Raw genomic sequence first — 15,741 nt, 5'->3', positions numbered from 1 at the left:
CAGTCCTGGCTGCATAACATGTCCTCTTCCACCGCACTGCCTCCATGAGGTTCAGCTCCTGGGCTGTGAAAGCACGTCTGTCCTGGCTGCATGACATGTCCTCTTCCACCGCAGTGCCTCCATGAGGTTCAGCTCCTGGGCTGTGAAAGCACGTCGGTCCTGGCTGCATGACATGTCCTCTTCCACCGCACTGCCCCCATGAGGTTCAGCTCCTGGGCTGTGAAAGCACGTCGGTCCTGGCTGCATGACATGTCCTCTTCCATTGCACTGCCTCCATGCAACCCACACCGGAGACCAGAGGCTTACAGAAAGACAGAAGACAGGCAGACCATAAGCTGTTCTTTTCCTCTCAGACAAGAAAGAATGCCTCAAAATGGAATTGAACACGGTAAATTAACACAGAGGGTCACAATTTATAAATACTCCCTTATTTGCTCATAGATATATCTCACAACAACAGAGAGATAACACATTCACAATGTGTATGACATTTATTGAACAAATAACACACTCACCTGAATAGACACTCTAAAACCTAAGACCTATGCTGACAGGACCCATGTTGAGAGGTAGCTCAACATGGACTTATGTTGAGAAATAGTTAAACATCTGGATTTAGGATCCATTTTCAGAATTTATTAAATATATTCAGATCTATGTAAAGAAATTCATGATCTGGACCCATTTTTTAGTATTGGGAATTTGCAATTCAATTTTGGCAATAAATGATTTGTGAATTATTGTAATTTATGCATATTGTTAATTTAAGTGTAAGTTGTTTTTAAACAAATAATGGGTATGAATGGTTGTATGTGTGTTAGTTTAGGTTTTAGAGTGTCTGGTGTGTGTTATTTGTTCAATACATGTCATACACATTATGAATGTGTTAGCTCTCTGTTGTTGTGCGATATATCAAAATGGAATTGGACAGGAAAGGGTATTTCCCTGCTCTCCACTAATATGGCCACTAAGGATGATGCAATTACTAAAAGTGCCTCTCTTGTAGAGCATAAAATGCACCCAGGCGTGACCCTGCTTTTTAAATATAAGGCACCCAAGTTGTGCAAGGCCAATGAGAATACACTGAATTTTACATGTGTAATTCTTGTATGAAACATACCCCCAACTCTTTATTGAGAGGCAAGCAGACCCATTATACACTAATTGTAATTTGCACAGGAGGTTTTGGGGAAGGCCATGTATAGTGCATTACAGTAGTTGGTCTTTCGCATCAGTGGAAAACGTTTCTAGCCCTCCTCACTAGAAAAAGTTGCCCTTCACCATCACAACAATTTGTCTTTCCATTTTCACTGGGAAGCAAGTTATATACCAGGGCTAGGAACCTGTCCAGTGAAAGGCAATGAATCACTGCTGAGAGTTATGCAGGTATTTGGCTGCTGCATAAACAAGAGAATTTTCACAGGCCTGCGCGCGTAAAAACCGGGGTTTACGAGTGTGGCTGGGCCTTGCGTGCGTGCGCAGTGTGCATTTTACCACGGGCCCGGCCACGCACGTGAAAAACATCACAATGGGCGATACAGCCGCAACGCAAGCTCTCGCATGGCTTACACTCCTGATCAAGTTGTATCTAAAATCGGCATTAAAGCCATGCGATAGGGCTTTGCAAAACAGTAATCCGGCCCCAACTCCTCCTCAGATTTCATCGCACCGTACAATATGGCGCGATCGCATGCGTTAACAGTGCTTTTCGTATGCGATAAGCCCTTAACACATGCAAAAACGCCTTAGTGCATTCTGATAAATGAGGGGGTTAGGTTGCACGTTATCCAAAGGTCCTGATAATACAGATACATCTGGCACACAGGGCCGGCGGAAGCACTAGTGAACTAGGTGGGGGCCTAGGGTCCTAGGGGCAGCAGCTGCCTCTTCTCCCTTGCTGCTGACCGACGAGTAACTCCACCCTCCTCACCCAGTCCCAGTACCAGCTCGAGTCAGACTGCTTTGCCTCGAGCCGGTAGGGGGCCAGTGTGACTCGGGGGTGGCGCGCGAGCAGAAGGTTTGCCTAGGGCGCCTAATACCCTTGCACCGTCCCTGCTGGTACAATTCTATTCTGCAAAAACCCCTCTAGTTGCTCTGACTAAAAAAACAAACATATCTGGCTGTACCCAATCTAATCAAACGCAAGGAAATTGAAGAATAAAAGAAGCCCCCATGGGCAAAGCTTTTGCTTTTACAAGTAATAAAGCTTTTCGTCTCGGCTGAATGGCCCTGGGTGCATCCGGTCAAAGAGCAATCCTTTCTCCAAGGAAAATATATTTTAATTAAAAAAACATTTGCATAGTCCAGCTCCTATCTGGTTCAAGAGCATAAGTCACTAATAAAGTTATCCCTGGAGTCTAACAGATCAGTTAAGCTGGGGATCTCTGCCAGCAAACAGGGGGTACTCATAACATCACCATCAACCGCTTGAACAACTGGAGGGGCATAGTTTCCGGAGAGATCTTCAGGACATCAATATAAAGCTTCCTCAGCATTTCTACTAGAGGTAACATAACAGAATTAGGAATATGTAATATTCTTAAATTTGATTTTCTGGTATAATTTTTGAAATTCTCCATTCTTTAGTCTAACTGACTAATAATGTTTTATGGCCTTTCTCTCCAGGGATTTTTAAACCCCCACTATGCTAGCCACATCCTCTGGCACATTTTCACTCTGTTTGTGCACCGAGTGAAAACGTATGTCCCACACGTTCGTAGAGAAAAAGGCCATAAAACATAAGTAGTCAAGAAGACCTTAGAAAGTCCCCATATCTTTAATCATAGCAGCATAATTATCGTGCATCAACCCAAGTTATTTTACTATTGTACTCATTAATTTGTTTTGTTTTTTTTTTATTAGAGTTGACCTGTACTTGTAGCTCCCAAGCTGAGAAAGAGAAAGTTATCAGTTTTGTCTGTTAAAGATTTTCCAAGTCCTTTAATGGCAACAAATAACAACTCCATTATAACAGAAGATGACCTCTGCAGACTCCAACCAACAGAGTTAATTATACTCCTGTCATCCCCTGCACTGGCAGAATCTCAAAGGGCTAGGTCTGACTTGGCGCAGAAAGACCTGAATGTAAATTCTACATAAAGGCCTCAATTAACGATTGGTCATAAAAGGCAACCTCACGGTCCAGTTGAGGAGGACCTAGGGTAGCCTTTTTCCCTATATCTGATTGGAAGGTGATTGTTTTCTTGGCCTTCTCTATCTTCCCCTGTTCCTATACTGGAGAACATTGAAATCCCTCTGAGCAGTGCGCAGTGCACTGGTTGCTGTAGGCAGGCTGGCGCCTGGTTGTGATGTCAGACACCGCCTCCTTCATCCTTGCAGGGATCTCCCAAGCAGGCCAGCGATGTTCCACGGAAGGGAAAGGACCTTCCTTCCTGCAGTGGCCCCCAGAATAAGTTTATTTTTAATTTAACTTTCTTCCTATATGCCTTCTGTTTTATTATGAGACTGGATCTTTGTATATTAGTTTTACGACATAGGAAGTTATTTTCTAAAGCTTTATTGCGTGTGTTAGGGCAAATTAGGGGGAGGGGCGGAGTCAGGGTGGGGAGGGGCGGAGTTGGCAGTATCTTCACTGCCGGTGATAATGTTACTAACATTATCGTCGGCAATAGCGCATCCAATAGCACCACCTTTCATGGTGGCACTATTCGGTGCGAAAGCCGGAAGCCTGCAGCCGGCGCAACGCCATGGTGCAAACTCTGTAGGCTTTTGCGGACCTGCCCCCCCCTTCACCCCCCGCCCCCATTTTCGCAGGAATCATCATTCTGCGATGAATGATGAATTCAGGCCTTACTTATTTATACTTTGTTTATCATGAGATGAAATGTGAAGTCTGAGAGTTTTGTCCAATTTCATTCTTAAAATATTCTTTGCAAGTGCTGTTCCAAATTAATTCTTAGTCTTTCCAATTTTTCAATAAATATGAAATCCCTCTGAGACGATAGGTTACCCATTGTTTTTCAAGACGTGTGTATATGCCCAGTGTATGTTTTGGAGACTGCCATTGGAAGCAAAAAAAAAAAAATGCATTGCCAATCACACACACAGGGCCAGATTTTAAAACATACGCGCGCGGCCTACATGTGCGCGCGCTATCCGGCGCGCGCACATGTAGGCCCGGTTTTATAACATGTGCGCGCAGGCACTCCCATGTTATAAAATCCAGGGTCGGCGCGCGCACGGGGCACAATTGTGCACCGTGCACGCGCCAAGCCCTATCCGAGCCACGCTATCTTCCCCCGTTCCCTCCCAGGCCGCTCTGAAATCGGAGCGGCCTCGGAGGGAACTTCCTTACCCCTCCCACCCCACCTTCCTTTCCCCTACCTCTCCCACCCTTTCCCCCTACCTTTGATGCTTTCTTTTTTTTTGTTTTAAAACTTGCTTCATCCTTCGGGCTGAAGTAAGTTGCACGTGTCGGCCGACTGCTGGTGCGCGATCCCGGCCCAGCGGCCATGCAGAGGCCTCTGAGCACTCCCACGCCCCGCCCCCGGACTGCCCCGGGACTTACACGCGTCCGGGGCTTTATGCGCGCCGCTGGACCTTTTGAAAATAGGCCCAGCGTGCACAACCCCCCCCCCCCCTATGCGCGTAAATCCTTTGAAAATCTGCCCCATATCTTCCAAGGAACCTTGTCCGAGCATGTGTGTAACATTTTTCAAAAATGAAACAGGAAGTGTTATCTCTGTTTTAGTGATACTATTCTGATAGTGCTTTACTGTCGTATTTCAGTGCACAGCGCCCTCACTGAATCTTGAATACATTGAGGATATTCAACCCAATACAGTTCACATGGGCCTGCAAATCCCCCAGTACTTCATTCTGACCTGCGGTGAAGTTGTCTTTTCTGTCACCGGCCTGGAGTTTTCATATTCTCAGGTGAGTCAAAAGAGAAATAAAAATGTCAGCAGGGGAGAGAAAATTAATAATTATGGAAAAGCCAGGAAGAAAGAATGGCAGCTACAGAAAGGAAAGCTGAGAAACAAAGCAGAGAAAAATATTGGTTGCGACATGACAATTTAATAATTTGATTACACAGCAGAGGCTTGGATTTTGCCTTCCTTATACATCCCATAGGAACCGATTATCAAAATGAGTGCTTGAAAGCCAACTTTCAGCCACAAAACAGCAGGTGGAATTTCATTTAAATCTAGGTGTAAGCCAGCTATCCTCATGCCTAGGGTAGACGCCTAACTTAGCTGCTAGCACTGAAAATGAGCTTCCCTGACCTAATCACGCCCCTGGGACCATCCAGAATTTGAGCAGCTAAATTTGGCTGCTCAGTAAAACTAAGTGGCTAGATATAGTTGCTCAGCCGAGATGGATTTTCAAAGGGGCTAATCTAGGTGCTTAGCTACGGAGTTAGGCAGCTAGATCTCTTTGAAAATCTTCACCATAGTTGAGGTTTACATATCTAGCATGAAATAAACAATAATTGTTGCTTTGAAGGTCATGGATGCGTTCTAAATTAGCAAACTTTCTAGCTTAGAAGACTTTCAGATTGTTGTTCATGGGTTTAGGCGTGATCTAGTACTTAAAATAATGAGAGATTTTGAGATTAGCATACGCAAATCCTACTGCCCCACTTTACCATTAATAAAAATTCATGTTCTTGGATTATGCGCCCAGTGGATAATTAATAAAGGGACACTGCAAGAAATGAGAGCATTTTCTGTAACTTCTACAGTGGCGCAATAGTATTTGGTGAATTTTAGTTGTACTGAGCCCGATACTCAAAGGTCACTTATCTGGCTAAGTCAGGGACAGGCAATGGATACAATGGGGCAAAGCTACTTATCCAGTTAACTTAGCCAGATAAGTGCTGATATTCATGCTGCTGAATATACCATGTAAGTTAGTCGGATAAGTCTTATCCGGCTAACTTACATAGGTGGATATTTTTTAATATTGAGGCCCAAGTGCTGAAGATCTAGGAACATAAGAACTGCCATACTGGCTCAGACCAATGGTCAAGCCCAGTATCCTATTTCCAACAGTGGTAAATCCAGATCACAAATACATGGTAGAATTCCAAATAGTATATAGATCCCATGCGTTCTTATGCTCATGGATAAGCGGTGATTTACCTCAGGTCTACCTAATTAATAACTCTTATTGGACTTTTCCTCCAGGAATTTGTCAAAGCCTCTTTTAAAGCCAGTTATATTATCACATCTTCCAGCAATGAATTCCAGAGCTTATCTGTGCATTGAGTGAAAAAATATAAGAACATAAGAAGTGCCATTCTAGTTCAGACCAAGGTCCACTGAGTCCAGCATCCTGTCTCAAACAGTGGCCAATCGGGGGTCACAAGTACCTTGCAGATCCCAAATTATTGATCTATTTTACTCCCAGGGATAAATAATGAATTTCCAAAGTCTACCTAATAATTATTTATGGATTTTTCCTTCAGGAATTTGTCCAATCTCCTTTGAACTCCATTATGTTGGTTGTCTTATGTCCTCTGACAACAGATTCCATAATTTGTGTAACCTCTGGGCTAGCATCCCTTCCAGGACCCCAAAGACCACATCCCAAGTGTGTAACTTTCCTCTCCTGATGTTACGACACTCTAAAAGTCCAAGATTTTCTCTCAGGAGGAACATTACTTCCTAGGCCTCAAGTTTTGTTCAATAGTCAATTCAGCATTTCAGTGTTTTTTACTGCTATTTACCAATCACACTGGAAGCAATTGATGGTTTTCAACTTACCTATTACCGACTAAAGATGGAAAGATGATAAAAATGTTCAGTTACTAGCTCTTATTTTCTGCAATAAATGTATTGGTTTAATTCTTTTAATAAATCTGTGACTTTATACTTCCAATTGAAGTCAATTGATTTCTCCTACTCCAGATCCTGTCCAATTAATGATGTAGTTTTGAAGCTTCTTCCCAGATTTTGATGGATAGGATGGTTACCAATTTAGATATAAAGTTAAGTCCCATATTTCATACCTTTAGTCCAGTTGTTCAGAATAGATATTCTTATGCTTTCTCTTTTCTTCTTACTTCCCTGTTAGTACCTGGAGGGTTCTTCCATATTTATTTCTTTACTATCCTGTTATTGTGGTCATGGTTAACTCAGGATGGGTGCTATAAGTCTCCTCCGTAATCCTCATTTCTCCTTTTCCCCCAGGAATGAATGAAGATTCATTCCCCTGCAGGACTTCCAGTAGTCCACTGGATCCCTCTTGGTGAGAGACTCCGATGCCTTACAGATGTTACTGCTCTGAGTTCCTGGTTCCAGTGAACTCAGACAGATGAGAAAAATAAGGTTCTTGAAAACAGGCAACAAAAAGGGAGGAAGGAAAGGTGAAAAAACCTCCCATCAACCTATCTCAAAAGGGCTAAAACTACTTCTCTCAAAAGGGAAAAATGGGCACCCTTTCCTCTATTCCAAACCCAGATTTTAAGTCTAGAAGTCCAAGGGTCCTTTCCCCAAGAAAACAACCAAATATTTTGGTTTTAAAGATATGTGCTACTATTTTGGCCTGCACTGTCGTCAGGCTCACCAGTCTATAGTTTCCCAAATCACCATGGAGCCTTTTTAAAAAAATTATGTTATATTGGCTACCCTCTATTCTTCAATTAAATTAGACAATTTTAATAATAGGTTACAAATAAGTAATGTCTGCAATTTCATTTTTGAGTCAGACTCTGGCTTGTACCATCTGGTCCAAGTGATTTACTACTCTTTATTTTGTCTTTGCCCTTTTACATCTTCCAGATTCATTATGATTTGTTTCAGTTCCTCTGAATCATCACCATTAAATACCAATTCCAGCATGGTTATCTCCCCAATATCCTCCTCAATATACTAAAGCAAAGAATTTATTTAGTCTTTCCACTATGGCATTATCTTCTCTAAGTGTCCATTTTACCTTTCAGTCATCTAATAGTCCAACTGACTTCTTCACAGGCTTCCTATCTTGGATGTATTTGAAATGTTTTATGAGTTTTTGCCTCTATGGCAAGGTTCTTTTCCAATTCTCTTTTTGCCTGCTTGTCAGTGTTTTGCATCTAACTTGCCAGTGCTTAGGCTTTTTTCCTATTTTCTTCATCTGGATCGTTCCATTTTTTGAAAGATGTTATTTTAGCTAGAAGAAGTAATTTCCATAATTAATAACTAAGTGTAAAATAATTTAGAAAATAAATTTATTTTATTCATATGTTCTTCTGTCATAAATATTCTAAGATGTATAACAGAAACATAGAAACATGACAGCAGAAAAGACCATATGGCCCATCTAATCGGGTCATCTGTCCAATTTTTCTTACCCTTACAATTCTCATCACTCCCTCAGAGATCCCCTGTATTTATCCCTTGTTTTCTTAAATTCAGATACCATCTTTGCCTCCACCACCTCCAATGGGAGATTATTCCATGCATCCACTACCCTCTCTCTCTAAAAAAATATTTCCTAAGATTACTCCCAAGACTACCCCCTTTCATTCATGACCTCTAGTTCTAGAGCCTCCTTTCCGCTGAAAGAGGCTAGCCTCATTACATGGAAACCTTTGATTTATTTAAATGTCTCTACCATATTTCCCTTATCTTGCCTTTCCTTCCACAACTCCACCTCCTGAAACACTATTTAGTTTGTGAGAAATTGTGTCCGGCGCATGCTTTTATGTACAGATTCACTGGGGCTATTTTTAAAGAGCCCCGTACACACATAACAGGGTTTTATGTGCATAAGTGCCTTTAAAAATGACCTCCACAATCTAGAATAAAGTTGCACTTAAAAATACCTCAAATATCCATTTATATATCTTTTTAATCATCTTACTATTTTTTATCTTTCTTAGCTTTCCGTTGACTCCTTTTTCTGGGTCTCCGATACATTTTGTTCTACTTATAATTGCTTTTCCTCTTTTCTCCATTTCTTTCTCCCCTCTTTCATCTTCTTTCCAGCTCTCTCTCATCTGCCTCCTCTTTTCCTTCTATCACTATCTTGCCTCTCTTCTCCATCTCTCTCCCTCCATTTTTCATTTCTGCACTCTTTTCTTTTCTTTTTTAATTTTTGTTATACTGCCTTTCTCTTACTTCCCCGTCTCCCTCCCATGCCTGTCTCGTCCTTGACTTTATCTAATCTCTCATATTTCCATTGACCCTTTCTACCTCTCTATTTTCCCCTCACCTTGTTCACTTGCACTTCATAATATCTCACTTCTCTATTGCCTCACCTACCTTTCTCTGTTTCTCACCCCTTCATGCCCCTTCTCTTGAAATACATCTCTTTCTGAAGTACTGTAATTTTTTTTTTTTTACAAAGAACTATTGGAACCTCACTATCTGAGTTATAACAAATATAAATAATTTGCATTCCTTTTTCATCCAAAGTAGCTGGCAAATATATCTGTATTAAACAGACCTAGCTGTATCACCTGTATTTATTTAAAAGTTCTTATATACTGTGTCCTCTGAAGTTCGGAGTGGTTTACAAAGAAAATGTACATAAAATTCTGAAAAACAATAAAAAAGAATAAACCAATAAAAACATATAAAATAGAGCTAAAATAAAAATACAAAAAACTAGAAACAATACTGGCTAAATAGCAATGGTCAGGGAGTCGACAGAGAAAATGAGGAAGTGAAAAAATCCAAAGGAAGCACGTTAGGTAGGTTAAGGGCTAGAACGGTCAGAGAAAGCGGGTTTGAAAAGGTGTGTTTTGACTGCTTTTTTGAATTCTTTGGTATCAGTACTACTAATATGAACAGCTGAGGTGAAATTCTTTAAACAAACATCTTATTTTCTCTCTATTCTGCAGGCACCTCCCAATATGAAATCGGTTCTTCAAGCAGGCTGGTTGCTGACTGTAGCAGTTGGTAACATTATTGTCCTGATTGTGGCTGGAGCGGCCCAGCTCAGTGAACAGGTACAGTACATAATCATTAACACAATGGAAAAGCATCATGCTAGTACCGTAGTAATATAGCAAACAGTCAGCAAATACGAAGCGTGGTCGGAGAGGGAACAGGCACATGGAAGAAATGCTGAATGCTTTTTTAGCCTCTTCCAAATCTCTGCTGCATTTTGCCCACTCACCAGGATCTCCTCTCACCATTATAACTCCCATGCAGTCGGTGATGGATCATGAAGGGGTTAGACACTCCCAGACCACTTACTAGCTTAAAGGCTTTCAACTGAGAATCAATCATGGGTCATCACATTAATGCAGATTTATGCACGGTTTATTGCATGGGGCTATCAGTGCGCCTATCTGCGCAGATATTTGTTTTGTGCAGATTTTCTGCGCATATCTCATTTGCATGCCATCCCCGTATTACATCCCATCAAGGGGGCCTGCTTTTGCCGTGTATGCCACCAAATAAAAGTGCTGAAAAAAATAGCACCGATTTCATCGCAGGACTTATTACATCGGCCCCATTGTTAGTACTGGGTAACAGCTACACACTAATAACTTACAAAAGAACCTTTGTGCTACTGTATCTATCAGAAAAGGCACTTATGTTTAAGATCCCTTTTAAGCAAATTTTCAACAACGTTTTTGTCTGTTTGAGCAATTCTCCTTCTCCCGGCTTTCACTGACTGCAAACCCATTCCAGCAACCTCTCTCTTTGGATATAGTGCTTTCAATGACAGAGATCTAGTACAAGAAATACAGGGACTAAGAACATAAGAAGTTGCCATACTGGTTCAGACCAAGGGTCCATGAAGCCCAGCATCCTGTTTCCAATAGATACAAGTACCTGACAAATACCCAAATAGTAAATAAATCCTATGCTTATTAATGCCCGTAATAAGCAGTGTCTATTCCCAAAGTCAATTTGATTAATAGATATTTATGGACTTTTCTTCCTGGAATTTATCCAAACCTTTTTTAAACCCAGCTATGTTAACTGCCTTAACCACATCCTCTGGCAATGAATTTCAGAGCTTAATTGTGCATTGAATGAAAAATAATTTTCTCTGATTTGTTTTGAATGCGCTACTTGCTAATATCATGGAGTGCCCCATGGCCTTCTATTATCTGAAGGAGTAAATAACCCCTTCACATTTATTTATTTATCCATTTATTTATTTAAAAAGTTTTTATATACTGCCTTCTCCAGAATTCACCGTAGTGGTTTGCATCATTACATACATAATAAGCAAATAAGTTAAGACAAACATTAAAATAAAGTAAAATCATATAATACAGAATAGTACAGCAAAAATGAATGCTACTATATAAAAAATAAAAAAATGTACTTTCTATAAAAACATATTAAAATTTGGGAGAGAAGTGCTTTCAGGAAATAAAAGTTTAGCATAGTACATGCTTGCACAGCCTATGACAATTCAATATCAATACCCATTCTAGTCCTAATGATTTTGTAGACCTCTATCATATCCCACCTCAACCATCTCAAGAAGAATAGCCCTAACCTCTTTAGCCTTTCCTCATAGGGGAGCTGTTCCATCCCCTTTATTATTTTGGTTGCCCTTCTCTGAACTTTTTGCAGTGCAACTATATCTTTTTTGAGATACGGCCACCAAAATTACACATAGCACTCAAGATGTGGTCTCACCATGGAGCGATACAAAAGTGTTGTCATTCTCTGTTTTATTCACTATTCCTTTCCTAATAATTCTGAACTTTCTATTTGCTTTTTTGACCATTGCAGCACACTGAGCCAATGATTTCAATGTATTTTCTACTATGATGCCAGATCTTTTTCCTGGGTAGTAACTCCTAATATGGAATCTAACATTGTGCAACTACAATGTGGGTTACTTTTCCCTATGTGCGTTTACACTTATCCATCTGCTATTTGGATGCCAAATCTTTCAGTCTTGCAAGATCCTCCTGCAAGTTCTCAAAATCCTCTTTGATTTAACAATTTCTAAATAATTTTGTGTCATCTGCAAATTTTATCACCTCATTCATCGTGCCTCTTTCCAGATCATTTATAAATATATTAAAAAGCACTGATCCAAGTACATATCCCCGAGGCACTCCACTGTTTACCTTTTTCAACTCTTTCCTATCTTTCAACCTCCATGAAAGGACATTGCCTCCTATCCCATGACTTTTTAGTTTCCTTAAAAGCCTCATGAGGGACTTTGTCAAACATCTTTTGAAAATCCAAATACACTACATCTACCGGTTCACCTTTATCCACATGTTTATTAACCCCTTCAAAAAAATGAAGCAGATTTGTGAGTAAGATTTCCCTTGGGTAAATCCATACTGACTGTTTCACCTTAAAGCATGGCCATCTATATATTTATTTGTTTATTTATTTACATATTTTTACATATATATGATATATATATATATGAGAGAGAGATGTATGTGATTTTCTTCTTTAGAATAGTTAGTACGATTTTTCTTGGCACTGACGTCAGGCTCACCAGTCTATAGTTTCCCAGATCAGCCTTGGAGCCCTTTTTAAATATGTCATAATTCAGAGCAGCTCTTAAACTGGTCAAACTACTGCTAGACAGCTCCACTCACAATGCCCTGATGGGATAAATTTGGGACTATTGGCAAAGCATGAAAAGAAGCATGTAAAACACATTGTAGCTGAAAAAAACCGAACACCATTTTAAAAAGGGAGTAACTTTTCAAGAGAGTTACATGTGTAAAATTAGCATATACATGCATAAGTATCTCGTAATCACATGCATGCTATTTTCTAAACATCAAAAGTATGCATGTATTTTTGGATTTGTGAGCACATTTACCTGTGCAAAGAGGGGTCAGTCTAGGGACACTCAAAGGTAGGGTCAGGAGGTGCACATGTAAGTTGCTATTTTATAAGATATTTATGTGACTACATCAGGCAATTTATTGGCACAATCTTACACCTGCTAAATCTAGCACAATTGATATCTACTGTCTGTTCTATGTTGAGTGGGAGGTCTGGGTGAACTGGGGGGAGTTCAGGGTGAACAACTAGGAAGGTCTCGATGACTGCAGAAGGAATGGGTGAACTGGCGATTTCAATCACACACACTTATTTATTTAGAGAGATTTCTATGCCATATATCCACTGCTCTATACAGCTTACAATAAAACACTCATAATAAATAATTCACATAAAACAACAAATAATGATACATTATGAGACATAACAAAAATAATAATAACATTAAATATCCATCCAATTAAATCCAGAAACAATATCTTAGCAGCCTATTCATCTCTTGTCAACAGCATTAAAAATCAGGTGAAACTTGTTGAAATAAAAAAGTCTTTGCTGGAATGGAACATTCAGTCAGTCTGAGCTGTCTTGGTAGAGTTCCACAGGCCAGAACCCACAACAGAGAATATCTTCTCTCGGGACTCGACCAATTTATGAAAGAAAAATGCTACCTTATGAAGAGAGAATCAAATATATCAAGTGTAGATCCTTTAAAACTGGAGAAATATGCTCTCTTCTTCCCACACTAGAAATCAGTCAGGCAGCAGAATTTTGTAAAACTTGGAGTGTACGTAGTGAGGTCTTAGACAGTACAATAAATAACACTTTACAATAATCCAGTCTGAACAACAGACTTGAAAACAAATGGTTCCAACAAAGCTTCAAAGGTCCAGCTAAATGAAGCTTAAAGTAGCCTGATCTCACCATCGTTTTAATCTGTGGCAGCATAGATAAATTAGTATCAACTAAAACCCCTGAGATCTTACACAGAAACCTAGAAATGATGGCAGAAGAAGACCAAATGGCCCATCCAGTCTGCCCAGCAAGCTTTCATACTTATTTTTCTTATACTTATCTGTTATTTTGACTGCTGAGTTCAGGGCCCTTATTGGTAACTTTTTGGTTCTAATTTCCTTCCACCCCCACCATTGATTTAGAGAGCAGTGCTGGAGTTGCATCAATGTGAAGTATCAAGCCTAAATGGTTAGGGGTAGTAACCGCCGCAATAAGCAAGCTACTCCCATGCCTATTTATTTACCCAGCCTGTGCAATTTAGTCCTTGGTGGTTGTTGTCTGAATATAAATCCTCGTTTCTTCATCACCCCCTGCCATTGAAGCAGTGAGCTGCACTGTATATGTATTCAAAGTGAAGTAACAGGCTTGATTGGTTCAGGGTAATAACTGCCACAACAAGCAAGCTACTCCCATGCTTATTTGTTTTTCCAGCCTGTGCAATTTAGTCCTTGTTGGTTGTTTGAATATAAATCATTTTTTCTTTATTCCTCCTGCCATTGAAGCAGAGAGCTGCTTGGATATGCAATGAAAGTGAAGCATCAGGCTCATTTCGGAGTGGCCTGGGAGGGAATGGGGAAGGCTGTGGGCGTTGGCGTGCGCAAGTTGCACTAATGTGCACCCCCTTGTGCATGCCGATCCCCGATTTTATAACATGGCACATGCATGTTATAAAATTGCATGTAGCTATCAGAATTAAATAAGGATATCTGTTTTGTTTATAACCTAAATCATACTTTCTGTGCTGAAAGTAAGAGCAGATTTGCAGCTCTGTTAATTGAGCTGGTCTACAACATGAATTCTGCAAGCAGTTCATAAGGTACTAATGTAGATATTGTTATTTACTTACAGTGGGCAGAGTACATACTCTTTGCATCTTTGCTGGTGGTGGTTTGCATCATATTTTCCTTCATGGCCTATTATTACACCTATGTGGATCCTGCCGAGATTGAAGCCCAGTTTGATGAGAAGGAGAAGAAGGAAAAAGAAATGGAAATGAAGCCTAATATATATGAAAATGGAGATGGACCTTTTTCACAGACTAAAATGTAAATTCAGATATTCCCAAGCTCAAAAAGTGTAAATATAACGTCCAGTACTGCAGACACTTTGCAAATAAATGCAACCACATGTCTCATGAGAATAACCGCTGCAGACCTTAAAGAGAAGAATGAACAGGAGATGATCTACTCTAACAGGAATTTCTTTCAGTCCATATTATTCCTTCCAGACCTAAAAATTCAAGAAATTACAGCCTTCAGGTTGTGATACTGTTCTGCTATGAAGATATTTAGCAAGTTGTAATTTTCTTTATGGTATGTTGCACTGATTTCCGTTAGGAGCAATGATTTCAAAATATATTGGGAATTTTATGAATGACAATTTTGTGCATGCTGGGACATGATTTGTATTTCTAAATTGTAAACATGGTTTCACAATTAGAAAATCTGCTTATGTCCCATCCCTCAGATCATGATCCAAAACAATTGGCCCATCTCTCATTTTTTTTATTGTTTTCCAAGTAACAAATTGGTATAGAAAGAACTCAGTTCAGTGATCCTGTACATATTTTTCCACATAAGTTGTACATATGATATTGGTTGATAATAATATTTGTTAGAGCTCCTCTGAACTGCTGGCAGGGTTGACATAAAGAAGTCATGAAGATACATTGAAGACAAAGAAATGGTGCATTAAATAAAACGCACATAAAAATACATTTAATTTGAAATTCCAAGCTTGATTTATTTAAAATGTGAGAAGTCAAGGATCATACTAGGTTTTGAAAAGTCAAGGATCATACTAGGTTTTGAAAATGGGAAACGTCTATATTAAAAGCACTTTTTTTCATAAGCAGCTAAAAATATGTTCTATTACTGTTTCTTAATCCATATGAAGTCATCAGATAATGGGAGTCGGTAGTTTACCTCTATTATCAGCAAAGAGTGTCAGATACTCCTTCAGCATTCCACTTCTTTACAGTGTGAATGATACATAACCTAAATACATAAATTAACAGAAGCAAAACTATACAGAAGTAATACTAAATGATTTC

At 39.7% G+C, this 15,741-nt stretch overlaps 1 protein-coding gene across 1 annotated transcript in view; it reads left to right on the top strand.

Moving 5' to 3' along the window:
• SLC15A1 (solute carrier family 15 member 1) overlaps positions 1-15,405 on the top strand; it is an 80,392-nt gene extending 64,987 nt beyond the window's left edge. Inside the window, exons 20-22 of the mRNA XM_029604484.1 lie at positions 4,750-4,896; positions 9,791-9,898; positions 14,538-15,405. Coding sequence (XP_029460344.1) covers positions 4,750-4,896; positions 9,791-9,898; positions 14,538-14,738 — 456 coding nt within the window. The 3' untranslated portion in view covers positions 14,739-15,405. The remainder of the gene's footprint in view (positions 1-4,749; positions 4,897-9,790; positions 9,899-14,537) is intronic.
• Positions 15,406-15,741: the final 336 nt, after the last annotated feature.

Source organism: Rhinatrema bivittatum, chromosome 5, assembly GCF_901001135.1.
Source record: "Rhinatrema bivittatum chromosome 5, aRhiBiv1.1, whole genome shotgun sequence".
In the NCBI taxonomy this organism is placed as follows: domain Eukaryota; kingdom Metazoa; phylum Chordata; class Amphibia; order Gymnophiona; family Rhinatrematidae; genus Rhinatrema; species Rhinatrema bivittatum.
This window is presented reverse-complemented; position numbering and strand designations above follow the sequence as displayed.